The 27,869-nt window shown below is 40.7% G+C and overlaps 2 protein-coding genes across 12 annotated transcripts in view; one reads left to right on the plus strand and one right to left on the minus strand.

The window, feature by feature from the left end:
• The window catches only part of COLGALT2 (collagen beta(1-O)galactosyltransferase 2), a 113,075-nt gene extending 106,328 nt beyond the window's left edge, over nucleotides 1-6,747 (minus strand). The window contains exon 1 of one of the 2 annotated variants that reach the window (XM_045452659.1): nucleotides 6,430-6,741. In XM_045452659.1, the coding sequence (XP_045308615.1) occupies nucleotides 6,430-6,692 (263 nt within the window). In that variant the 5' untranslated portion in view covers nucleotides 6,693-6,741. Of the gene's footprint in view, nucleotides 1-6,429 lie in introns of both variants that reach the window. The other variant, XM_045452660.1, reaches the window with a different exon arrangement.
• Nucleotides 6,748-17,605: 10,858 nt separating this feature from the next.
• TSEN15 (tRNA splicing endonuclease subunit 15) overlaps nucleotides 17,606-27,869 on the plus strand; it is a 179,119-nt gene continuing 168,855 nt past the window's right edge. For 8 of the 10 annotated variants that reach the window (XR_006705804.1, XR_006705806.1, XR_006705798.1 and 5 more), the window contains exons 1-3: nucleotides 17,606-17,828; nucleotides 20,633-20,714; nucleotides 20,958-21,093. Coding sequence is in view for 1 of the 10 variants with exons in the window: in XM_045452662.1 (XP_045308618.1) it covers nucleotides 17,706-17,828; nucleotides 20,633-20,714; nucleotides 20,958-21,093 (341 nt within the window). In the remaining 9 variants the exon portion in view is untranslated. The remainder of the gene's footprint in view (nucleotides 17,829-20,632; nucleotides 20,715-20,957; nucleotides 21,094-27,869) is intronic. The other 2 variants (XM_045452662.1, XR_006705807.1) reach the window with 2 other exon arrangements.

Raw genomic sequence — 27,869 nt, forward strand, 5'->3', positions numbered from 1 at the left:
GGCACATGCCTTTAAACCATGAGTGATATTTGATATGAAATAATCAGTGTCAAAACAGCCACACAGGGGGGCGCCTGGGTGGCTCAGTCGGTTAAGCGTCTTACTTCTGCTCAGGTCATGATCTCGCAGTTTGTGAGTTCCAGCCCCGTGTCGGGCTCTGAGCTGACAGCTCAGAGCCTGGAGCCTGCCTCGGATTCTCTGTCTCCCTGAGACAGTTGCTCTGTCTCTCAAAAATGAATAAATGTTAAAATAAAAAATTTTTTTAAAAACAGCCACACAGGGCTTAAAATCTAGAAATCTGTTACCTCATCCCAATACTTATTCACTGTATAATATATGAGGGGAACATCCTTTAATTGCCCTGTATTTTGGTTTCCCCCATCCATGGACATCAACTAATAAAATAGAACCAGGAGAATTGAGGGGTCCTTTTATTAGTCATTTCAGTTTTTAGCCAAAGGAAACACATAATTCTGAGGCCCAAACATGTTTTGAAATTGGAGGGTGGGGAGATGATTGATAGTTTTGTCCAACCATGTGGAAGAAGGTTGAGTTGAAGGGTCAACCAAATCTAAGACCACTAATTGGAAAGGCTGAAAAACTGATGCTCTGTTTTGCCAGTATAAACCCCAAATGCTGCAGCTCCCATGAATATGAAAGTGTTGCCTTAGTCATTGGCCACTAACAACACTTGACAGATTTCGTTCTGTTGCTATGTGGCTGTGATCATAGCAAGTGATCTGCATATTTACGTACAATTTAGTCTCATTCTGTCCCTATGAAATCCACCAACATAAAGCCGAGGTCAGTAACTAGAAAGTGCCTAAGCTAAGTGACGAAATTATCAAGACAGCGGAAGGGAACCACTGAGTCCCTTGTGTCATTCAAGCAGAAGGGGCCATTCTTGTTTGGAAGAAACACTGGCACTCTTCTCTTCCTAAGTTGGGTCAACTGACAGAAGCAAAAACTAGAACTAATTGGTCCTTTCTTGATCTTAAACAGACCATTTGTATTCAGTCTGGGCCATTAGCTGCCTGAGTCACATCCTGGCTCTGCCATGTCCTACCCTTGTGACCTCGGGCAAGTTATTTAAATTCTCTGTGCCTCAGTGGCCTTCTGTGTAAAGGGAGGAGAGTAACAGCACCTTTTGCCCAGGGTTGTTGTCAGGAGTAAATTAGTTATCCTATCAAAATGTGTAGTTTTCATTAATAGATAAATGTTAGCTTTCGTTATGCTTATACTTTTTTTCTTGGAAAGACGATAAAGAGAGTTCCTTGTGAATGTATTGTTTTTAAAATCTTCATTTGGAAAGAGAAAGTTGAAGGAGATGGGACCGAAAGGAAAAGATGGATAGGACTAGTGTCCTATTGTCCACTTAGTAGCATTTACATCAAAGACCTTGTCCATACATTATTTCATTTACTTGTTAAAATAACTCTTGGAGGTAGATATTATTATTAGTTACTTCCAGATGAGGAAACAACTCTTAGTTAGAGGTTCGCTGATGTGCCCACAATCACACAGGAGATCTGAAGCCTAGCATACCTGACTATAAGCTTGAATACTCCCTCCTCGGTACTACTAAACCACCAGGCTGGGAAAAAATAAGAAAAAGAAGGTGGGAAAGTGAGGAAAACAGACTAATGGAGAGAAGGGGACCCACACGTCATCTACCTTTTCACCCAGAAACTAAAACTTCTGTCCACAGGTATAACATAAACATTTCATGTCAAGACTCTGATGATAAAATGTGATGTTGTTCTTGCCGGTGCTGAAAACCATCATTAATAGTAGTCCGGGGGGTGCCTGGGTGACTCAGTAGTTTGAGCGTCCGACTTCGGCTCAGGTCATGATCTCACAGCTCGTGAGTTTGAGCCCCGCATCGGGCTCCGTGCTGACAGCTCAGAGCCCGGAGCCTGCTTCGGATTCTGTGTCTCCCTCTCTCTCTGCCCCTCCTGTGCTCACGCTCTGTCTCTGTCTGTCTCTCAAAAATAAATAAACATTAAAAAATGTTTACAGAACTAGTAGTTTGGAACATGTTATAAATACATGTATATTAGTGTGTCTAGTTAAACGTTCGCCAAAATGCTACTGGTTGAGCATCAAGGAGTGGAGAATAATCCAAGGTAGTCTTCCAAATACTGCACCAATAAAGTAGTGTGCAAAATGTCGGGATCAGCACCCCAGAACAAGCTGACGCTCATCAATGTTTTTGTTGATGTCAACAGAAACCCATCTCTTTATTTAGAAAGCCATGCATCGGTTCCTAACGTAGTATACTACTGTTCAAAACTTTACCAAATGAAATGCCCAAATTGTTCTGTAATTACATGGCAGTTACTGTCTTATGATTGCACAGACTGAATCCCTGCTGGTTTTCCACAGGCAACAGTCAGCTCTCCAAAAAACAAACTTAATGTATCTTTTGGGCCAAATGTTTTTCCTTATGCCCTGCTCCATTTTTCATTATCATGGTACTTGGCACTCTCCCCTTAATCATAGGTTTGAGAAGAGGGATGAAGTCAGCCTTCCCTCTGTTGCTAAGGCCACTGTCCATGGCTCCACTGAAGAGCGCCCCCAATCAGTGCACACAGTTCCACACGGTTCCCTGCATCTCAGCACAGCAGGGATTCCCATGAACTCAGTGCAGGTTTTAATTAGAACACAAGGAACTTCTTGGGCACAGTTCCTTAGTTATGACATTTGAAGGAAAACAATTCGCTTGGTGGGGTCTTGAGATCAGACAGGTAAATGTGACAGGTTTTCCTTTTGCCTGGTACAAAGGATCTCTAAAACATAAACTTTTCTTAATTCAGTCTCATCCGGATAAACTTAATGCTAACTGAGATAACGGCCCTCACTGTCCAACAGCAAACGTTTTCAGGGCAGTTTACTGGTACCGACTGTGCATATGGTCCAGAACTTCCGGTGAGAAAAAAATTACAGCATCGGGAAGCTTGCATGTGCTCACGTGAACCACACCTGCCACGCATACAGGAAAGAAGTCTTATCAGATGCTCCTCTGATGTTAGAGATAAGCAGATGAATGAGAAGGGCGAGTGTGCACAGAGCTCCTGATCTAAGATTAAATGGAAGTTGGCAGCCTGACTCTGTGTCCCACCTGGTTCTGTTGTGTAAAGTTCAGGGTAGCTGATGCCATTTTTGGCACTGGCCATTTCTGACATCAGGGTATGCTGGCTTTGCAGAGTGGATGTTAGCTAGCCCCTTGGGCATCTCAGAGTGTTGAGTAGAGCCTGAAACTGAGAGTCTAGAAGTAAGTAATTGGCAGAAGGTCCTCGACGCTGTAGCATCCTAACCTGAGTTACTGTTTCCTCCTGGAGGGTAATGTCCCATAACCTTCACAGCCAAATACTCCTCTAGTGCCAGTCTCAAAGTTAGCAGCTCCAGTGGTACAATGCAATGAGTTTGGAGATTTGCAATCAGTAAGCCTGCCACCTGCTTTATTGCCCCTGACAAGAAATTCTGGTTAATGTTCCAGTGTCTTTTTTCCCCCATGCGGTTCACTCTTTCTGGAACCCTCCCTACCTCCCAGGTTTTAGTGGATTCTTATTTGTCTTTCAAAACTGGGTTCCAACTAAGTGTCAATTCTCCTCAAGAAGGTTTCCATGACCACACAACTGCCCCAATCTGACTTAGAAGTCCTTTGTCACTTCCCTAAACCCTATAAATGTCATTTAGATCATCTTATGCTGCCCAGTAAAAAGAGCCATATTTGTCTGTGAGAAGCCACATTACTCAACTATTTTCGGCTGGAGCCTGGCAGAGTGCCTTGATCTCACAAAAGATGGTCATTTTGAGTGTGTGCTTGTACAACCTCTCTGTGCCTCAGTTTTCTCATCCATAAAAGGGTATAATCATAGTACATGCCTGGTAGTGAATGTAAAGTGTTTAGAATCATTGTGAGCTCTCATTAAGCATTTATGAAATTAATAAATAAATGTAATCTTAAGTCAGTTACTTTAGATATACTGTCTTCTTTTATGAAATGGAGATACTTGTATTTCTTTACAGAATGGTAGCAAGGATCAAATAAGATGACATAGTTAATGAAAGTATTTTGAGAGCTGTAAGCGCTTGAGTGGCTCAGTCAGGCAAGCATCTGACTTAAGCTCAGGTCATGATCTCTCAGTCAGTGAGTTCGAGCCCTGTGTTGGACTCTGTGTTGAGAGATCGGAGCCTGGAGCACGCTTCAGATTCTGTGTCTCCCTCTCTCTCTGCCCGCCCACTCATACTCTGTCTCTCAGAAATGAATAAATGTTAAAAAGGAAAAAAAAAAAAAAAAAAGAAGAGTCTTTAGTGGTTAATGCAGTGGTTGCCCAAAACCTATTCAAGCCTTGGATTTTTTCCCCTAACTTTCCAACACTGGCCATAAGGGACAAGGTACAGTTACATGGACTATTAACAAAGGTAAGGGAAAATAGGTCCCAAAAGCCAGTGCAGAAATGGAATACTAGCCATGAAAAGAACATCAACGTCCGCAGAATGTGGAACATCCAGAGGACTTCGGAGGCACAATCATTGCTGCTTGATTCTGATCATATCAAAAATCCATGGAATTCAAGAGCCGGAACGAACTTTTGAAATCATTCATTCTAAATTCCTTCATTCTACTGATGAGGAAATGGATGTCTATGGATCCCCGGCCACTGGCCCAAAGCAACAAAACAAGTTAGTGACAAACAACTTGCCTCCTCATTCATAGCCTATAGGTGCATATAGATTTAGTTTGTCCCAAGTTCCCACCACTATCTTTTTAGGGTGGACTTCAGGGACAATCCTGGGTTCCAATTCCAGTTTTACCATTTATTACTTCGGTGACTCTGAGTTATTGAACTGGTCGTAGTCACAGCTGCTCTGTTTGTAAAACAGGGATCCTAGGGTCTCTTTCAGAAGTTCACCCTATGATAGAAGAGGTAATGTCTGTACATCAAGCAAAGCCTGTGCCTAGTACCTGCTTCACCCTTCACTAACTTCCTATACTATTGTAATGTTCTTTAAACCAAACAAATGCATAAAGACCAAGACTATCTTATAAAACATCTTCTTTGAAGAAAGCATCTAAGAACTGACAGCTGTGAAGTTTTCTTTGGTATTGAAGTGGTTAAAAAAAAAAAAGCCTTCTTTCTGGTTGAAAACCTGGCTGCCCCACCGTTTCCACATAACGTGCCCTTGTCCGTGGCCGCAGTCACGTATAACGGGGTATATAGTAAAGCAGTGTATAGGGCAGTGCTGCACTCTGTGACTTGTTTGCTTTCTCACCTCTGCACCTCTCCCACCAGGTACCGCTAGGCTGCCAATTCCAGCTCCTGCTTTATCCTTCCTCCTCTCTTTCTGCCCAACCAGGCTTTAACGATGTGTCCCGTCCAGGACAGCTCCCTTCATCAACGCAGGAGAGAAACTGCTCGGGAGTGACCTGGGCTCTGTCTTCCTCAGAAGCCCCCTTGTCCACGTACCTGGCTGCCTATCTCTCCTGGCGGGTGTCCAGTTCCTCCTCCACAGGCCTTTCAGCGGCTCCCCTGACCACCAACTCCTCGCCCTCCGGTACCTGCGTTTCTAAAAGGTGCGGGACTAGACCGAGTTCTAAAAGTTGGTGCGCGCAGCCACCTGCACTGATGCCTTGGCCCTCCCCGCAACAAACACAGCACCAGGCGCGGGGCTCTATCCTGGGACAACAAAACTTGGCCGTCTGCCTTCTCCAAGGCAGCTCCGTCCCCAGGACACCGTACCCCAGGGTGTCCCGCGCGGTCTGCATCAACGGCGAGGAATGAGCCCCAGGAGGATGCACTGGCGCGGACAGCCGCGGTGGTGGCGCGGCTGGGAAGACACGGTGTGCCCCACCTAACCTCAAACTCTGAGTCCATATCCCTTCTCCCCCCACCGCTCACCCTGCCATCCCCTGGAGAACCAGGAGCCACTATTCTTGGCTCGGAGGCGGGGGCAGGAGCCGGGCACCGGCAAGCCAGGGCGGCGCACCGTTCGCCTCCCAGACATTCCGGAGCCCCCTTGCCGGCCACAGTTACGCTTCACGTCGCGTCTGGAGGACTAGGCGGCGACGAGCATCCCTATTCCCTCTCTCCAGGGCCAGAGGTATGAGGCAGGGAACGAGGCAACCTCGCAGGGTGGAAGGGGGCGCAGCTAGCCCCCTTGCGGAGTTCCCCCAGGCCCCTGTCCGGGAAAGGGCACCGCGAGGCCACCGCGATCCACACCCCCGCGCACGCCCCGGAGCTCGGGGCCGGCTAGCGGTCCCCACCGACACCCCAGGCGCACACGGCCGCGTTCGTCCTTCCCCAAAGCGACCTCCGTGTCGGATCCCGCCGGGAGCGGCGCGGGCGGCGGGAGGTGTGCGCCCGGCGCGTCCCGCGTGCCCCACGGTCCCGGGCCCCGGCGGCCGCGGCGTCGCGCGCTCACCAGATGGCCATCCTGCTCTTGGGGTAGTCCAGCCGCTCCAGGCAGCCGAGGAAGTGAGGCAGCGCGTGCGCAGCGTTGCGGGCGAGGACGGCCACGAGCACCGTGGGTCTCTGCACCGGCGACTCGGGGAACACCTCCGCCTCTTCTTCGTCGTGCTCCGCGTCGGGCTCGGCGGCAAAGCGCGCGCGGCAGCCGCGGCGGAGCAGAGCGGCGGACAGGAGCAGCAGCGAGCAGGCGAGGGTGGCGGCGCGGCGCGCAGCCATGTTCGGGGCCGCGGCGGGCGGCGGGAGACTGGCGGCCCGAGGGCGCCGAGGTCGGCTGCGAGGGCCGGGCGGGGGACGCGGCTGCCCCGGCCGGCTGGCGCGCGCGCACTGGCAGCGGGCCCTGCAGCCCGGGAGCCTCCCGCCGCCGCCGCCGCCGCCGCCGCCGCCCAGGCCCTGACGCGAGGGCGCACCGCGGACCTGCAGGCGTCGCGCCCTCCGGGGGCTCAGGCTCGCAGACAGCCGCGTGCGGGGGGCGGAGGCGGGGTTGTGCGTCCCCAGTCCCGAGGAAAGTTCTTCTCGTCCGGGCTCAGCTTGTCCGGCTGAGGTCTGTGGCTCTCCCAGAGCTGTGAGGTGTGGCCGTCACTGCCAATGGGTGTGTGTGTGTGTGTGTGTACATAACGGTGAGACTCCGAGAAAATTTATTCTGCTTTTGCAAACCGCAGTCTAAAGTCCTTCACAGTGATGCAATGTATCCAGTTTTGCATAATGCACCTATTGACTAGACGGGTAGAGTTCTAAAATGGAAAGTCACCCAGCTATCCATTACTACGGTAAACAACTTTTTAACTTCCACCGAGGCAGAGTGTTTGCATTTCCCTATACACTCAATTTCTCTTGAAGTTCATCCTCGACTGAGTAGACCCTCGATTACACCAAATTTGAAGTCTTGGAGAAGTTTAGAGTCAGATTGAACCCTTGAGATTAAAGGGAATCAATCCCCTGGTGGGCCACCGTTGTGAAGCCCCGTTCCTCTCTCTTTCCCTCCCAGGGTCCTGAGTTTTCTGACACGATGGCGTAAAAGAAGTTTCGCTTTAAATGGTTTTCTTTTTCCTTAATGACCCAAACGGACAAAGAGTAACAAAGACAAGGAAAATCCATCCATACATGTTGGAGTAGAGGAGAGAGACAGAGACAGAGACAAAGAGAGAAGAAAAAGAAGAGGGCTGAAGGAAGAACACAATTAGTACATAAAATGAAATGGCTAGGATACACTGCCAAAGGATATTTACTTTTGAACATAACATAGGAAAGCTAGTAATGAAATCTGGAGTTCCTTCCTTGTGGGATTGTGGAGACTTTGATCTATCCACATGTGGGATGGGTTGGTACCACTCGATGCACATGCATGACCTCCAACTCCAGTTCACCCTCAGCCCTGCCCCCCCCCCCCCGATTTTTACTTGTGTCCCTTCTTCCCTGCAACTATTAGAAGTTTTCATCACTCTCCTCCCACCCCCTCACCTCCTCAGAAAAGTATCACTTCCTTTACAGAACTCCCTCAACAGCCCTGTCTCTAATATCCCTACCAGTACCCTCCTTACTTGGGGCGCCTGTTCCTGACAGAGCCTTTGACCGCACTCACTCCCTTCTCATCCATGACTTTGCTTTGCTCCATCATGTATATTCACTCTCTACCAAATCTTCAACTGGTCCTTCGTCATCAGCTCCTCCCCCTCAAGTAGAAACTTAGTCCTTTCCTCTCCTTGAAAAAAATTGTTTTTACTCCTGTGTCTCCTTCTTGCAATACCCCCTCTCTTGGTCAAGCTTCTTGCAACGGGGGTCTACACTTGCATTTCCACTTCTTCACCTCCACCTCTCCTACCCGAGTGCTGTGTGGTATCCTGCTTCCTTACAGAGGCTGTTCTGGCAAAGCCACAGATGACCTCAGCACTGGGAGATTCAGTGACCTCTTTATAGTTCTCACCTTCCTGGACCTCTTTGTACTTATGTTTGAGCCTTTTCACTGCATTCCCTTTCACAATGTGCTATGTCTCCTGCTCTAACCTCTTCTCTAACATTTATACTTTTATATCTAGTGGCTTACGCACATTTCCTTCTCCTCCATTCTCCTTCAGAAACTGCCATTGCGATTCTGTGTGTAGGCCACAGGGACCGTTAGACGTTGTCCTTTCCCTGGGGTGAGGGGGGATAGATGGGCAGTTGCTGGCATCCCTGAAGCCTAGAATTGCAGGGTGTATTTAGTTTTCTTAATGTTCTTGCTGATTACATAAAGAACGTGCTAATCAGTTATGGCCTGGCGAAGAAAATGGGATTTTCCCTGATCGTGGCATATTCGTAAAATACACATTAACAGAATGTGTATTTTATTAATCATAACAACATATACAAAACATGAAAACAGTAGTTTATACATGTTAAATGTAGTGCAGATTTATTTGGTCTGCAGACAAAGCTTGGTGCAGAAGTAGATTTCAAAATAGATTACATAAACTTTGCAAACCCTATTACCCATTGGGGTAACCAATAAATGAATTCAGTAAAGTTACAAGATACAAAATCAATATGCAAAATAAGTTGCCTTTATATACAATAACAACAAATTACCTTAAAAAGAAATATGATAATCCAATTTACAGTGGCATCAACAACAATCAAATATTTAGGAATAAATTTAACCAAAGAAGTGAAAGATCATGGATGAAAGAAATTGGAGATGACAAAAATAAGTGGAAATATATCCCATTTTCATGGATTGGAAGACTTTAATATTGTCAAAATATCCATACTACTCAAAGCCATCTATAGATTCCATGCAATTCCTATCAAGCTTCCAGTGGCAACTTTAGAGAAATAGAAAAAAAAAATCCTAAAATTCAAATGGAACAACAAAAGACCCTAAATAACCAAAGTAATCTTGAGAAAGAACAAAGCCAGAAACATCACACTTCCTAATTTCAAACTATATTACAAAGCTATAATAGTGAAAACAGTAAGATACTGGCACAAAAACAAACACATAGACCAATAGGACAGAATTGAGAGGTCAGAAATAAATCCATGCATATATGCTCAGTGAATATTTAACAAGGGAACCATGAATGCTCAGTGGGGAAAAGATAGCCTCTTCAATAAATGGTATTGGGAAAACTAGATATTTGCATACAAAAGAATGAAACTGGACCCTTACACCGCTTGAAAAATTAACTCGAAACAGGGTTAAAGACTTAAATGTAAGATCCCACACTGTAAAATTCCCACAAGAAAGCATAGGAAAAAGCTCCTTGACATTGGTCTTGGCAATGATTTTTTTCAATAGGACACCAAAGCACAGGCAACAAAAGGAAAAAAAAACAAGAGGGACCACAGCAAACTAAAATGCTTCTGTAGGTTTATGGAATGGAGGAAAATGTTTCCAAACCACGTGTCTGATAAGGGGTTAATATCCAAAATGTATAAGGAACTCCTGCAACTCAATAGCACACAAATAATCCTGTTTTTAAAATGGACAAAAGGCCTGAATAGACATTTGCCCAATAAAGATATAAAACTGGCCTGCAAGTATGTGAAAAGATGCTCAGCATCACTAATCATCAGGGTAATGCAAATCAAAATCACAATAACATATCACCTCACACCTGTTAGAAGGACTATTATTGAAAAGGCAATAGATAACGAATGCTGTCAAGGATGTGGAGAAAAGGGAACAATTAGTACACTGTTGGTGAGAATGTAAGCTGAGACAGCCGCTATGAAAAGAAAGCAGTATGGAGGTTTCTCAGAAAACTCATATGATCCAGCGATTCCACTTCCGGTTTTAGACGTGAAGGAAATGAAATGACTATCTGAAAGACATATCTGCACCCACATGTTCATTGCAGCTTATCTATGGTATATACATATATATATGGTATATAGATGGTATATAGATATACCACAGATAGGGTATATCTATGATATATATCATAGCTATAAAAAAGCCACAAAAAAGAAAGGAAATCCTTTCATGTGTGACAACATGGATGAAGAGAGGAAGAGGGGAGGAAGGAAAGGAAGAGAGAGAGAGAAGGAGGCATGAATAGAGGGAGGATGGAAGGAAAGAAGGAAGGGACATTTAAAAGAAGCTAAGTATGTTGTCAGATATACTGTAACATGAATGTGTAGGGTGGATTTAGTCCTTCTCTGCTAATGGCTCCAAATACAGATTTATTCAAGTCTATTTTACTACAGGATAAAAAATATGTTGCAAATGGAAAAAGAAAGAAAAACTACTACAAATCTACTACCCCATCACAACCTCCATTAAACATTTTGGGATAATTTTAATATGGCATTTTCAATTTGGTGTTTTCATTGTGGGTTTGTACTCATTCCTCCCAATGAAATTCAACACTCATGTTGATAGCAAATGTGACTATATATCTAGAAACAACAGATGACATGTGTTTTTGGATTGTAAATTGCATTTGATGCCTTCTCACATTTACAAAGCCAAGTATTACTTAAGACTGCATATATGGAGCTGTTTATATATTTTATATACAGAAATTACCAACCTATCCCTTTTACTCTAATTCTTGGAAAAAGCTTAATATAAAATATTTAATAAACATGGAATATATACATTATATATTTAATATGTTATATATTTAAATACTACAAATAAAATGAAAGTCCATATACCCAGCATCCACCTTGAGAAATAGAACATGAACCATCAACTTTGACACCCTGTGGGCATCCCTTCCTGTTACAATACTTTGCTCTACTCCCCAGAGACAAGTACTAGACTAAATTTTGTCTTAATCAGTCTCTTAATTTTGCTTAGAACTTTACTTCCAGTGATGGATAGTTTTATGTGTCAACTTGGCTAGGTTAAGGTACCCAGTAGTTAAGTCAAACCAATCTAGATGTTGCTGTGAGGCTTTTTCCCCCCATGCAATTAACAATTAAATCAGTAAACTTTGAGTAAAACAGATTATCCTTTCAAACCTGCCAGCCTGCCCTGGAAATTTTGGAATTGCAAGCCCCTACAAATGCATGAAACAGTCCCTTAATATCAATCTCTCTCTGTCTCTCTCTCTCTCTCTCTCTCTCTCACACACACACACACACGCACACACACACACACACACACACACACACATATTTAGGAGGTGTATTAGAGTTATCCAGAGAAACAGAACCAGTAAGGTGTGTGTGTGTGTGTGTGTGTGTGTGCGTGTGTGTGTGTGTGAGAGAGAGAGAGAGAGAGAGAGAGAGAGAATTTTTTGCCACATATCCTATCCTACAATCTGCCTACTTAAAGTATGTAATCCAATGGCTTTTAGTGTATTTACAGAGTTGTGCAACATCACCACAATCAATTTTAGAATATTTTCATCATCCCAAAAAGAAATCTCATATTCATTAGTGGTCAATCCCCATTTCCTAGCCCTAGGAACAGCTAACTCTAGCCCTAGGGAACAGCTCATCTATTCTGTCCCTAAAGATTCGCCTATTCTAGAATATCATATGAATGGAATTAAACAATATGTGGTCCATTGTGACTTCTATCCCTTAGTGTAATGTTTTCAAGTCTGTCCATGTTGTAACATGTACATCAGTACTTCATTCCTTTTTGTTGCTGAATGATATTCCATTGTATGAACAAACTACATTTTACTTATTCATTCATCAAATAATGGACACTTGGGTTGTTTCTACTTTTGACTATTGTGAATAACACTGCTGTGAACATCTATCACAAATACAAGTTGTATTTGAACTTTGTGTCAATCAAATCATATTTTATGTATTATTCTGTGACTAATATTTTTGACTCTACACATCCAGGTACAAGTTGTATTTGAATTTTATGTAAACAAATAACATTTTATATATTATTCGGTGACTAATATTTTTGACTGTACACTAGAATTTTTGAGATTCATTCAAGTTGTTGATTGAAGCTATAGTTCATTATTTTTGCATAGTAATAGCTTATAGGATTATATGATAATAGCATATCCATTCTACTGTTGATAGATATTTGGGTTGTTGTAGTTTATTCTGTTCCAACCCATACTTCCATAAATATTTGTGTACATGTCTCCTGGTCCACAGAGGGTAATTTTTTTTTACCATAACCTTCAGTGAGAAATCTACTTGATATCATGCTATAGGACAAATATATAACTGAAACAAAATGTTCATAAAGCAATACTTAGGAACAGTCACTCTAACCACATGCAATGCACACTGATACTTTCTTTTCTATTTTAAATAATTCAATTTTAAAAACTGAAGTTTTAAACTTTACAAGTCATTCAATTTATTTCATAAACTCTAAGGATTCTAGCCCTCCATTTGAAAAATACCACACTGGGCTACATATGAGAGAGTAGGGTCGCTGAATCATAGGATTTATGCATCTTTCCTGTGCTCTAGTTTTCAGCCAACTCTTGACTTTTGTTACCAATCTCATAGGTATTTTATGATATATTCTTCTCTCAGTTACATTTCCTCACTCTACCAATGTAGTTGAGTACCAGTTCATGTTTCCTAGTCATTTATGTCTCTTTTTCCCATTTATTCCTTTTTTTTTTTCTACAGAATGTTTTGTTTCAATTCTTTTTTTTCCCATATTTCAAATGTTTATTTATTTTTATTTTAAGAGGGACAGAGAGAGTACAAGTGGGGGAAGGGGAGAGAGAGAGGGAGAGAGAGAGAATCCCAAGTTGGCCTCACACTTTCAGTGCAAAGCCTGATGTGGGGCTTGATCTCATGAACCATGAGATCATGACCTGAGCTGAAATTAAGAGTCAGATGTTCAGTCCACTAAGCCATCCAGGCACCCCAGTTTCATTTCTTAATTGATTTTTAGAAGTTCTGTATATATTCTGGATGTGAATCTTTTCTTTCAATTATGTGTTACAGATGCCTTCTGCAAGTGTATGGCTTTTTCCCTCACACTGTGTTTGTCTCAGAAATTCTTAATTGAAATATAGTGAAATTTATCAAACTTTTTTCATACGGTTGGTACTTTTTGTGTTTTGCTTAGGAAATCCTTTTCTGTCTTGGGGGTCATAAAATCTTTATGTATTTGGATTTCACTTTAAGCCTTTAATCTATCTGGAATTGATTTTATTTATAGTGCAATTAGGAATCCAATTTCTTTTATGCAAATATACATATGTGTATATATTTGTATATATAATTGCTTTGACTCCTCCCCACATCTACAACATCATTTCTGTCCATATTTGTATGACACTGTACTTGGTTCCATTGGTTTGTTTATCTATCACATACCTGTACCAATAGCACATACTCTTAATTACAGACCTTTATAATAACTTCCCTCTGCTTGTTCATCTAAAGGGTCTTGGTTATTATTGGCCCTTTTATGTCCACATTTCAGAATCAGCTTATCAGATATTAGGAAAATCCCTGTTGGGGTTCTAATTAGAGTTGCTAGAATTGATAGATCAATCTGGGGAAAATTACCACCTTTGCAATACGGAATCTTTCTCTCTAGAAGCATAATAGGTCTGTCCATTTATTTAGGTCTTTTCTAATGAGCTTCAATAACATAATCTGAAAAGTGTTGCTCTTCTATATAATAAAGGTCCTCATATATGCTCATTCATATGCATGGTTAAATATCATAACATTCTAAATATTTTACTAAAACCATAAACATCTCACCTATTTTCCTTGAAACACAGAGAATGGGAAATTGTTTCATGCACAAAAGCAGCAACAAGATATATATGAGCATTCTCACAACCAATGTTTTAAAAGCTAATCCAGAATGCTAGCCTTCATTTTTCAGCTTGAGATCATTATCTTACATAATACTGTGTAAGAAGCTTTGTTTTTAATGCTAAAAATTCACATCACAATTCAAAGTTCACTTTTTTTCCCTTGAGGCTCTAACTGAATTAATATGTCTCTGTCCAGACATTGCATTTTTTTTTTTTTTGGTAGGAATAAAAATGGTCTGGCTCAGATATCAAAATGGAAAATCAGGAGAGCAAGTGCCAGATTACACGGAATTTGATTACATTCAGAATACTCAAAGAGAATTTTATTTGTTGTTACTTACCTAGCTTTTTTCCTAACCACTTTGGTTCTCTAATATAGTAAGCTATTGAAGCATTTGTAAAAGGAGGTATTCTTTAGTCCATGAGAAGCTGAAACTCTAACCAGTTCTCTGGTGGATTTCACTCTAGATGGCCACTATAGTCATTTTGTGTGCTTTAAACACTAAGTTTACAGACGTAAATTCTTTGTTTTCTGTCTTAGTCATTCCCAATTACCAAGAATTACGTATGTTTTTACTGTTTAATATGGAGGCCAAGATACAGTCCATTTTCAGTTTTCAACTCTTTGTACTGGACAATGACATTAAAAATTAGAGCATTTAGGGGCACCTGGGTGGCTCAGTTGGTTGAGTGTCCAACTCTTGATTTCTGCTCAGATCATGATCCCAGGATCGTGGGATCAAGCCCTATGTTGGGCTCCACACACAGTGTGGAGCCTGCTTAAGATTCTCCCTCTCTCTCTCTCTCTCTCTCTCTCAAAAAAAATTAGAACCATTTAATATTCATGCTTAAATGTCATGTTTTTTTCTAAGGTATAGAACTTCTTTTTGCCAAAGGATAGCATTAGTCTGTTGCTTTTTGTCTATAGCTCTTCCTGCATCCTTATGGATTCCCTAACTCCCTTTTTTCTTAAGCTTAAGCTGAAAATCTTCCCCTGAAGATGTTTGAGCCTTGTCCACATAGTACCTAATTCCATTGGATCTCCTTACTGATTTACAAAATTTCCCCTCTACTCTTATTAGGAGCAAAATGTTGTTAATGCTTCCATAAATACCATCATTGGAACTGATTGGGATCTTTAAGAGTCAGAGAGATTTATTTACTTCTAATTGCTTGAATTAGTGTCTCTGTTCAGTGCTTCAGGGAGCCTACTAATTTCAGTGTCATTTGCTTCTTTGGGGCTTAGCAGCTGCTTTGTGGAAATAAAGGTTAATGGCCTCATTCAAATGCAATACATTGCGGGGCAATTTATGAATCTGATGTGTGGTTTTCCCTCACATCAGGAATAGATGCTCTTCTTTTTCCTGTATGGAAAGCATTGCTTTCTTTTATCGTTTTCTTTTCTTCTTTCTCTCAGTTTCCCTCCCTCACTTCCTTTCCTCTCCCTCCCTCCCTATCTGTCTCTCTAATGCAGTCACGCTTTTCATGTGGCTTTTAACAGTTTGATTTCAGTGTGGGCTTTGCCATGTTTATTTTACTTGTTATTCACGTAGCATCTTGTATGTGCAAATTTCTGTTTCATCAAATTTGGGGCAATTTTTTTTTCTTTAATTATTTCACTGCCTTATTCTCTTTCTTTTCTCCTTCTGGTATGTCCATTTACATGTATGCTGGATTGTTTGATGTCATATAGAGGGTCTCCGAGGCTCTGTTAAATTTTTTTAAATGACTTTTGTTTGTTGTTTACCTTGAATGATTTCTTAGATGATTACCTTCAAGTTCCCTTAGTTTTTCCTCTGTAATTTCTATTTGGCTGTTAAATCTACCCAGTGAAGTTTTTTATTTGTGAAATTTTGATTTTTAGAATTTCCATTTGGTTCTTTTCTCTCTTTCTGTCTCTCTCATGAGATTTTTGTCTCCTGAGATTTTATTTACTGAAAACATGTTTTGTTTTACTTTATTGAGGAGAGTAATAATAGTTACTTTAAAATCCTTATCTGTCAGTTTCAACATGTGATTCATCCCAGAGTCAGACTAAAAAATGGGATCCATTTTGACTTTCGTATGTCAGTAATTTTGAATCACCCTTTTATGAAGGATAGAATGTAGAGGTTCTGGATTCTATTATTTTTCTATGATGAATGTTACTTTCTTTGTAGGTAATTTTCTTGCATGGATTTGAACTGTAAACTCTGTCTCTTGGGAGCAGCTCTGGTCTCAGTTCAGACATTTTGTGTGTAACTGAACTGCTGTGATTTTGTTTCTGGTGGTTAAGGATCTGTCAGAGATGTGAGCAGAATTAGAGGATTCCCCCTCTCTGGCTCATTCCGTTCCAGGATTTTTCTAGTCTTTTCATCACTGTTTCCTGGCTTCGTTCTTCTGGTTCACCAGACAAAACAAAACAAAACAAAACTGAGACGTTTTCTGCATGTACCCCTGATGCTGCTGAGCCTGACTCCTGGAATGCACTTAGCTTCAAGCTGAATGCCAAGGAAAGGGGAACTTCCTTGTGTAGTTCCTCATCTGCCCTTCTCCAAGCAAACTTGCCCTTCCTACCAGAGTCAGCAAGCTTCTGTTCACATTTTAGTATATCCAGGTAGTTGCTTTTAGCATTATGTACAAGTTTTACTGATGTTTTCTGCTGGGCGATGGTCTAGTAGCGTCTTTGTCGCGTTTGAAAACAGAATTTTATCCCCTCCTGGGACTTTGAATCTTACAGAGTCACTTGTCACCTTGATTAATCCCACAGCCTCCTAACAGGTCCCTCTTTCTACTCTTGCGCCCTAAGATCTATTCTCAACACCCCAGTCACAGGGATCCTGTTCAAACGTAACAGGAACTTCCAGTGTCTCCCCATTTCACTCACGGTAAAGCCATAAATGCTTAAAATGTCCTACTCTGCCTATCTGAAACTCCTCATCCTTGGCTTCCACGTCACATACTCACTGCGCTTTGCATCTTAGTTTTCTGACGGCTCATTCAACAAGTCTATGCTTCAGGCTCTGCTCCTCTAATCCTGAGAGGTGTATCCAGCCTAAAAACATGGCCCTTGGCAGTCTGGTCTTTCTTCTTTCCACTTTCTTCTACAGAGATCTCATCGACTTTCACACTTTAAACTTACATGACAGGGCAATGAATGAGGCTTCTCCTTTTCTCAGGAGAAGGAGCCCTGGAGCCAATGCTGAAGGCAGAGGCCTGAAGTATTCCCCACTTTCTCAACGGGGCTGCAAATAGCTCTGCTGTAAGGAGAATTAAGAGCTTCTGGGCTAAGGGTATTCTTGAACTTTCTTCCCCCAAGCATCTGCCCAGATTTGAGTGAGCACAGAGGGAAACTATAGAGCGCATTTGATCAGGCGCTAGCTCCGTTGGCCGGAGGGAGGGGCCGATGGAACTTTCCTCCTCTGAGGATCCGCGCCCCTCCGCCAGGAGGCAGCGCACGCCGGGGAAGCGGAACCCAGCCGCGCGCGCCACTGCTTCCGGCCGGGCGCGGGGCGCGGTGCACCACTGGCTCGCCGCCCGGCCCGGCATGGAGGAGCGCGGCGGTGCCGAGCCCACGCCGGGCTGCAGCGGCCTGGGCCCAGGCGGCGTTCGCGGCGGCGGCGCCCACTCATGGGCTCCGGAGGACGCCTGGATGGGCACCCACCCTAAGGTCAGAAGGCGCGAGAGGAGCAGGGCGCCGGTTCGGGCCCCTACCCCAGGTGGAAGGCCGCGCCGCCCCTTCGGCCCTCGACTGCCTTGGGGGCCCTGGCGCCGAGTTTGCGCGCGAACCTCGCGGAGGGGGACCCGTGTGCACACTGCCTGTTGCAGCCAGTTGTTGTTTTTGTTGGTTTCAGTGAGTTGAACTATTGCTCTGACACCCCACTCCGACACACACACACACACACACACACCCAGCCAGAGTTGAACTATTGCTCGGACACCCCACCTCCGACACACACACACGCACCCCAGCCATTCCAGGGCAAGATATTAAATCCAGCGCCTCTCAAGGCAGAGCCCAATAATAACGTAGGGTTCCTCCTGAGAACGGTCTCATTTAATCCTTGCAGTAACCCAACAACCACAGCAAAAAACAGTCTGCGAGCCTTGGATGCATAAGAAGATAAAAGTTTAGGCACAGCTACGTTTGCACTTAGCATTGAGCCCAGAGTGTGCCGTTGTTGATTTTGCTGAAGTGCGAATTCCTAATTTTTCTGATATCTTTTAAAATTTGAATACTTCCCCAAAGCAAAACTGCTTAACAATAAGGGTGTATTTTTTGGTAAAGCAGCAAAGAAGATAGAGCACCTTGCTTGCTTCTCTTTGGCAAATTGCTGCCTTGGACCAGTAATGTCCCAAACAATGAACGGACAGTGAATGGAGATGGGGGTTTTGTAGGAATCTCAGAGAGGGGTCTAGTAACTTTAGTACCATTGCAGTCTTCTGCTGGGGAGCAGTATGTCATAGATAATTATCTAAAAACAGTCAAGGAAAGAAACATTTTTGAAGATAGAAGTCTGAAAAAGAGTTCACCCCTTTTCATGTTCTCTTTCTTGATTTTATCCTCCTCCTCTGTCCCCTTATTCCTGGTCAAGTTGAGAAAAACAAACATGGAGATGTTACTCAGTGCCCTAAAAAGAGACAGATATCATATGTTTTCACTCATGTGGATCTTGAGAAACTTGAGTGGATCTTGATCCACTCATATGTGGATCTTGAGAACAGAAGACTGTGGGGGAAGGGAAGGAGAAGAAATATATACAGAGAGGGAGGGAGGCAAACCATAAGAAACTCTTCAGAGAACAAACCGAGGGTTGGAAAGGTGGACGATAGGGGAAAATGGGTGATGGGCATTGAGAGGGCACTTGTTGGACTAAGCACCGGGTGTTGTATGTAAGTGATGAACCACGGGAATCTACCCCCAAAACCGAGAGCACACTGTATACCTTGTATGTTAGCCATTTTGACAATAAATTATATTAAAAAAAAAAAGAATAATCATAACACCCTTAAGAAGCATGAACCCAATAGTTCTCTGCCTGAGACTTTGAGTAACTGCCGGACTCTGAAAACCTGTTATGTCACCAGCTTTGTGATTTTTTGAGGGGGGCCAAGGGGAAGTTTTCAAATCTCATTGTTCCTCAGTTTCCTCATTTGTAAAATGGGGATAGTAATAGTACTTACTTTAGAGGGTCATTACCGGATTACATCAGTTAATGTAAAGCACTGAACATTTAGTAAGTACTATATAGTATATATAAAATATATATAGTATGCAACATCAATTTCATTATATTTGTCTCATGCTTAGAAATCCTCAGTGTTTCTTTGTGGGTAAAATTCAAACTTTTGGTTTGACTATCAAGACCCTTGCAACCTGGTCTCCAGTCACCTTTTCATTGTCATTTTCAAACACATCTGAGGTATGAGGGGGACAACTAATAAAACCCCTGTTCTCCCGGACCTGTACACACTTAGGACAAAGCTAGTCGGAGAAAGGACTGAAAGTTTATACCCATGTGGGTCTGCCGATGCCTCACCTCTACTTTAGGCCTGCTCACCCACTGAGTCACTGGGATAGTTGGAAAACCTCAGGCTTCCCTTGCAGGCATAGCCCACTGAAGAATGCTCCCCGAGCGCTGACCAGCAAGTCTGAATGAAGCAGGAGTGGTATTTTAGCAGACTTTCTTCACAGGCAAACAGAGATCATGGAAATAGTGGCTTCCACAAACATGCTGCAACAGAAATCCTATTTAAAAAATATTTTGGGGCGCCTGCGTGGCTCAGTCGGTTCAGCGTCTGACTCTTGATTTTGACTCCCATGGTTCATGAGTTCAAGCTCCACATCAGGCTCTGCTCTAACAGAGTGGACCCTGCTTGGGATTCTGTCTCCCTCTCTCTCTGCCCCTCCTTCACTCACACTCACTCTACCTCTCTCTCTCTCTCTCTCTCTCTCTTTTTCTCAAAATAAACATTTAAAGTTTTTTTTAAAGTCTCTATTCTTGGCAGATAGGTTTCTTTAGAGGCCCTTGAGTATGTGTGGCTTATTCCCACCTGTGTGTGATTATTCACACTGTTACCCTGACTTCTCTATTTCCTCAAATCATATCTGCCTTTCAGGGCCCAACTTGTATCCATCTCTGCCATGAAACATTCACAAACTGATCCACCTGAGTAGAGCTCTGACTTGTGTCATGGTTTCTTTTTTATTCTACACACTGGTTTTTCATCACTTACTGTCATGAGTTCTTATTTGCCTAACAGTTGCAAGTGTGCATGTGTTTGCCTTAACAATTTCAGGGTTTTTTTTTTTTTTTTTTAGAGATGGGGATCAGGTATTAATTGCCTTCTAACTTGCACTATACCTAGAAGAAAGTCTTCTACTTTTTTGTATATGTGTAATGAGTAATTGATCGAGTGAAAGAAAATATTAAGACATTCTCGCCTCTCTGACAATTACATTTTCATTTCCAGTATTTAGAAATGATGGAATTAGATATAGGAGATGCCAGCCAAGTTTACATAGCATTCTTGGTTTACCTGGACCTCATGGAGAGTAAGTTATTTGTTTTATTGTTTTGTTGTTGGGCCTGTGGTGGGGGGGCTGGAGGGTTGGGTTGGGCTATGGCATTTCTTTATTCATATACTTTGGGAATTACTGGATAACAGAAAATACTAGAAAGTGAAGAGAAGATAATATTATGGGTGATGTTTGCTCAGCAGAGTATTAGGTGGAAGTTTAGAATTTTATCTTTTATTTTTGATTAACATTATTGTCCATTCAATGATGTACTTTCAGGTAAAAGTTGGCATGAAGTGAATTGTGTGGGCTTACCAGATCTACAGCTCATCTGCCTTGTCGGTACTGAGATAGAAGGAGAAGGATTACAGACTGTGGTGCCTACACCCATCAGTGCTTCCCTTAGCCATAACAGGTAGGCGGGTGATTTTGGTCTTTATCAGGTTGTTTCCTTTCCACCAGGAATCATTAAATTCACAGTAGTAAATATTTTTAAAGGAATATAGGGTACAGAGATCATAGCTTTACTCTGGGCTATTTGAGGACTGAGTTAAATATAAACATGTAACAAGTATTTAGCACTTATTGTATGGTCAGTACTTTTTCAGAGAAGGAATATATATGTTAGAAATACTGTCCTTAAGGAAACAGAAAATGTCTTCATTCTTATAAGGAGGCAAGACCTTACAGTTGAAACACAGATATTTTAAGATATACCATAATAATTGGTACGGGTATTTTTGCTTTAGATGTTGGGGAAGAGTGTGATTAACCTGCAAGTTGAAATCAAAGAAAGTGTCATGCATTTCTAAACCTTTTTAAAAAATCTTAGTTACACATAGTTGGAAAACATATCTTTATTTCATGACACATTCTCCAAATCAACCTCCCAAAACAAAACTAGATTCTTGGCAGTAACTTAGAGCTAACTTTGTGGGTCTCCTCCTACTCTGTTTCCCAGAAAAAGGCATATGTATATATGCCTTATATAAAGGGCATGTAATCTTTTGAGGTTGATTTTATGCACTCTATATTATACTGCTGAAATTCACCCATTGTTCTGTATGTGTATTATATTCCATCGTGTGATGGTACCATAGTTTTCACATCCACCCTCCTGATGATGGAGTTTTGTAGTGTTCAACTTTAGGGGATAATTTCAAACTGTTTTCCAAAGTGGTTGCCTCACTTCACTTTCTACCTGCAATGTAAACAAGATATTTTGGAGTAGTATTGTCTCTGACATTTAGTATTGTCAGATTTTGAGATTTTTGCCGGTTGAATGAGTTATCTCTTGGTAGTGTTCATTTGCATTTTTCTGATCTCTGATAATGAACATTTATTTATATATTTATTTTTTCTTTTCTTGAGAAATTCCTGTTCATATCCTTTGCCTATTGGATTATTTGTAGTTTTCTCATTGACTTGTAGGAGTTCTTTATATATTCTTGATAATAATCATTTTGGTTGTTTCCTGGTTTTTAAATCTGTTTTCAGGTATTTTTTTGATGAATAACAGTTCTTAATTTGAATATAATCATATTACATATTTTTAATAATCAATGTCTTTGTGTCGGGTTAAGAAATATTTCCTTTCTAGACAAATATCATATGACTTCACTCATATGAGGACTTTAAGAGACAAAACAGATGAACATAAGGGAAGGGAAACAAAAATAATACGAAAACAGGGAGGGGGACAAAACATAAGAGACTCTTAAATATGGAGAACAAACAGAGGGTTCCTGGAGGAACTTTATTTTCATGTGGATAATCATTTTTTTCTACTTGCATTTGCTGCTTGTTTCTGGGCTCTCTTTATATTCCATTTGTCAATATACCTATGCTTGTGCCAGTGCCACATTTTCGTAATTTCTGCTTCAGAAGTCCTGGTATCTGGTTATCAAGTTCCCCTTCCTGCTTTTTTCCTTTAGAAGCTGTAGCAGGCACCTTCTAACCTGGCTTCCTGTACTCTGGTAGTCACACCCTTGTGTAATTCCCTGTCCTTGAGTGTGGTCTGTGCTTATTGACTGGCTTGTAACAAATAAAATGAGACAGAAACAACGGGATGTTACTTCTAAGATGACATTACAAATGACCATGGCTTCTATCTTGGGCACTCTGTCTCTCTTTCTTGTTCTGAGGGAAGCCAGCTGTCCTGTGAACTGTCATTCAGAAAGGCTGAAAATAGAAGAGTAAAAAAATTATTGATAGAGTAAAATTCTTAAAAAAAATTTTTTTTTAATGTTTATTTTTGAGAGAGAGAGACAGAGTGTGAAATGGGGAGGGGCCGAGAGTGGGAGACACAAATTCAAAACAGACTTCTGCCTCTGAGCTGTTAGCATAGAGCCCATCACGGGGATGGAATCCATGAACTGTGAGATCATGACCTTAAGTCGGACACTTAACCGACTGAGCCACCCAGGCACCCATCATGGAGCAACATTCTTGAGAGATGGGAAGGGATGGATTCAAGGAAATAGTTGAGATCAATATTGAGCTAAAGGAGGAGGATCCTAGCTTCTGAGCTTGTGAGTCAGGAAGAAAGGACAAATAAAAACATAGCTATATTTGGGTAGTTGTATTAAGCGTGGAAGACGGCATAGCACCTTAAATTCCAACATGAAGGACTTTGATAAATACCTGTTTTTTCTAGTTCACTATGATCGAGGTAAAAAGAGCACTGGACTAAAACCTTAAGACCTGGGTTCTGGTCTTGGCACTGACACTTAATATTTTGTTTGATGGTTGGTGACATACCTAATTTCTCTGGGTTTCAGTTTCTTTGTCCTTTATTGAGGGGTCTAGATTATCCATAGATAATATGTAAGATCCCTTCCAAATCAAAGCTATTATAATTGGTTATTTTTATTGTTATATTCCATAAAACTGTACTACACTAATTTTTAGATTTCTATTAGTATTTTTGTATGGCTTTGTATAATTCGTTATGAGAATTGTGTTTTGATATATCAGGCTATTCACACCCTTCTCTTAGAGGCCCTTTATTGTGAGATTTTTGTGTGTGTTTGGATCACAAATAGTTGATAGAGTTGACATCAAATTTGATCACTGATACTTTGTATTTTTCACTAGCATGATTTCCAAGCCTTTCTATATCTAAAAGACTTAATAATTCATTCCTTAAAACTCCCCCTCTGTGTCTTTTAGTTATTGCAACAAATACTATATTATCTAGTATTATTGTTATATTATTTGTTTGGACAAGGAACTACCATTTTTAATTAACCTGAACTTAATCCTAAAAAATAAAATCAGTAGTCTATTTGAATCAAAATGATTTCATAAGTCTAGAGGTACAAATTTGAGTCCTATTAATTTCTAGTTCTTGCCAACTGATGATTATTGATTTTCCAGCTTTATTGCATAAAGCTTGTTTTCTTCTTAAATAGAATTAGTTAAAAGGATAACTTAGTAAGCCATTTTTACACTCTTCCATTTAATAACCCAGAGGGCTTAAGTCTTTGTATATTGGTTTTTATATAAATATTCATAGTTATATTATGCAGTAGAATAATAATATAGAAAATAGCATAAATGAGGCTCAGCACCTATTAGATTTATTATGCCTTTTATGGCATAAAATTTTCTCAACTCAAAGTATGCAAATAACTTTTTAACAAATAAAGATTTGTGTGTGTGAATGAGAGAGTGTGTGTTTGGTATGGTTCCTCAGTCTTTAGCAGGAATGATATTTTAGGTAGTAGGCATACTTTTATCTGTTTTTACTTCCATGAATGCTTTATATATAAAATGTTATGTATCTAACAGTAATGCTGTAATTTCCGACATTTGTGGTTAATGTAGGAATTTTCCTTCATTAGTAACATAGAGGAGAAAATTGTTGGCTTTAAATCTTTGGCAGCCTCGCATAGGTAAGAAATTCATTGAGATATGTCCAAAAAGTATTTGGGTAGGACCTTGTGAGGGTAGCTCACCATAAAAATATATATAAGAGAGCTAACAGCTCTTACTTTTCTCAATAATAAATCACTGTGTTTATTTGTAAACATCATTATTTGTCATATAATATAATAGGCTTTTTAGTCTTTACTTACCAAATATTTATTGAGTGTTATGTGTCAGGCAGTGATCTAAGTACTGGGGATACCATGTTAATCAAGACAACTCCCTTTTTTGGTATAAGTGACATACAACATCATATTAGCTTTCAGAAGTACAATATAATGATTTGGTATTTGTATATATTGTGAAATGATCACAATAAGCCTAGTCAAGATCTGTCACCTTATGTAGTTTACAGAATTTGTTTTCTTGTAATGAGAACTTTTGTGATCTACTCTCTTAGCCATTTTCAAATATGCAATATAGTATTATAAACTGTGGTTGCCATGCTATACATTATATCCCCATAATTTATTTATTTTATCGGAACCCTGTACCTTTTGACTCCCTCAACCCATTTTGTCTACTGCCTACCCCTTGCCTCTGACAACCACCAATCTGTTCTCTGTATCTAGGGACTTTTTTTTTTTTTTTTTAAGATTCCACATGTAAATGAGATCAGATGGTACTTAAAACATCTCCTTAAAAATAGTGTTCTAGCGCTAAATATTGGCGTGGAAAATAAATTTTATTTCATTTTTTGGTAATTGTTGGATGGAATCTAATAAAAACAATTCTCATTTGTTCTGAGATTTCATTAAATGTGTAATTTGGGACTGTCTCAACTTACTTTATTGTTAGGTAATTGAATAACAAGGATAATGGAGTACAAGTACGGAAAAGTACTTTATAGAAGGTTGTAGCAGGATCCAGAGGAAGGACAGGAAAAACCTCTTGAAGGTGGTAAGGGGCCATGTTTTAGCAGGACAACTACAAGTAATTAAGCATGATTGCCTGGCTGTATGCATGGTGTCTGGTTCAGAGTAGATGCTTAATAATGTTGGATAAGGTAGCTGATGAAGAAATGAGTAAATAGAACTCATGAGAAAATAGGGAAGTATGGGAAATGAGGCAGAAAAGGTTACCTAGATTATGAAAGCCATCACTGATTTCAATTTTTTGCTATCAAAGGTTGTACTATAATGAAGAGCCTCATAAGTATATCTTTGATGTCATGTATGAGAGTTTCTCTGGTGAAAGTCTAGACGTAGAATGGCAGGGACTTCTAGCATTTACACCTTCCCTTTTACTGGTTGTTAGTAAATTGCTCCTGCATACACTGTATGTTAGCCAACTTGACGATAAATAATACTAAAAAAAAATAAAGTTCAAAACTACAAAAAAAGGCTATTGGTTTATAGTCTCATAATATGTAAGTTTTCATGAGTAGGAGAAGACATTTACTGACACATAACTGACAAATTCATAGTATATGAATAACTTATGTGACTCCAGGAAAAACAACCCAACAAAAAACATGGACAGAAACAGACAAGTCACAGAAAAGGAACTCAAATGGCTCAACTCCATTTGTAGCCAGGGAAAGAGAAACCTAAGATGTGCTCATTGGAGGTTTGTCTTAACTATGCAGAAGCTTTTCAGACAGTGCACATTGTTACTGTTTGACAAAAAAGAATGTATTAACTTATGGGGGAGTCTTTGAATAGGGCTACAGCTAGCTCAGAGAGTGCCTTTGAGTTAGAGATACTCCTGGACTGACAAAAGTCTCTTCACCAGGACTTAAGGCTTGGCAAGCAGCATAAGCCGGATTTCAGACCTGCTTGCATCAGGCATTCTTGTGCAAGGCACAATCTGTGCAATGTACATGAGTCCCTGACCCTGAAGCATGTCTGTTGAGTCCTAGGTTCCACAAAGAACACTGTAAAACTTGCTGCCAGATGGATGGTGTCACTGAAGGGCTTTAAGCAGGGGGAGTGATACTGTAGATTATAACTTGTGGTTGTAAGAGTATTTTGCATTGTAGACATTACAATATTTCAAAGTATATTCCTAAGTATACTCTCATTTCATCAGTATTAAAATTCTAAATAGTATATAGAGAACTTATTTTATCCCAATTTCACATATAAAAAGCTGAGGTTAAAAATGTATCTTTATTTATACTCTGCTGTTTCCAAAAGATAATGAAGGATTAAGTGAGTTGAACCAAGGTTTCATAGTAGGTAGTGAAGTCTCATAGCTATTAGAGTTCTTTCTATTTTATTGGTGTTTTTTTTTATTGAAGTATAGTACATATAGTATTATGTTAGTATAATGTAGTTAGTATAATGTAGTATAATGTAGTATAGTATAATGTTAGTATAATGTAGTTAGTATAATGCAGTTATATACATTATAAGATGTTCACCACGGTAAGTGTAGTTGCCATGTGTCACCATACAAAGTTATATAATTATTGTATTCTTGATGTAACACTTTTCATCCTCATGGCTTATTTATTTTATTACTGGAAGTTTGTAATCCCTTTCACCTATTTTGCCTACCCTCCACCCATTTCTCTCTGGCAACCACCAGTTTGTTCTCTACTTATGAGTCTATTTCTGGGTTTATGTCTGTTTGTTGTTTTGTTTTTTTGATTCCACATTTAAGTGAATTCATATGGTTTTTATCTTTTTCTGACTTGCTTCATTTAGCATAATATCTTCTGGGTTCATCCATGTTGTTGTGAATGCCAATATTTCATTCTTTTTTTTATGGCTGAGTAATGTTCCATCATTTATATTACATATATATGATGTATGTATACACACACACACACACACACACACACACACACACACACACATCCCACATCTTTACCCATTCAGCTGTTGATGGACACTTGGGTTACCCCATATCTTGGCTATTGTAAATAATGCTGCAGTAAACCTAGGGGTGCATATATCTTTTTGAATTAGTATTTTCATTTTCTTTGGGTAAATACCCAGTAGTGGAATTACTGGGTCATATGGTATTTATTTTTAATTTTTTGAGGAACCTCCATACTGTCTTCCATACTGTTTGCACCAGTTTACATTCCCACCAACAGTGCACAAGTGTTCCCTTTCCTCCATATCCCTGCCAACACGTTGTTTCTTGTCTTAAATCTTTGTTGTAAAATAAAACCAGATACAGAAAACTGCACAATAAAAATGTATAGATTGAGTTATATAGCAAACATCTTGAATCCTTGTAACTACCATCAAGCAAAGAAATAGAACTCTTTTCAGCTATCCCCAAACCCCTTCCATGTGCTTTGTTCCA

This window comes from Leopardus geoffroyi, chromosome C3 (assembly GCF_018350155.1).
Source record: "Leopardus geoffroyi isolate Oge1 chromosome C3, O.geoffroyi_Oge1_pat1.0, whole genome shotgun sequence".
Classification (NCBI taxonomy): Eukaryota; Metazoa; Chordata; class Mammalia; order Carnivora; family Felidae; genus Leopardus; species Leopardus geoffroyi.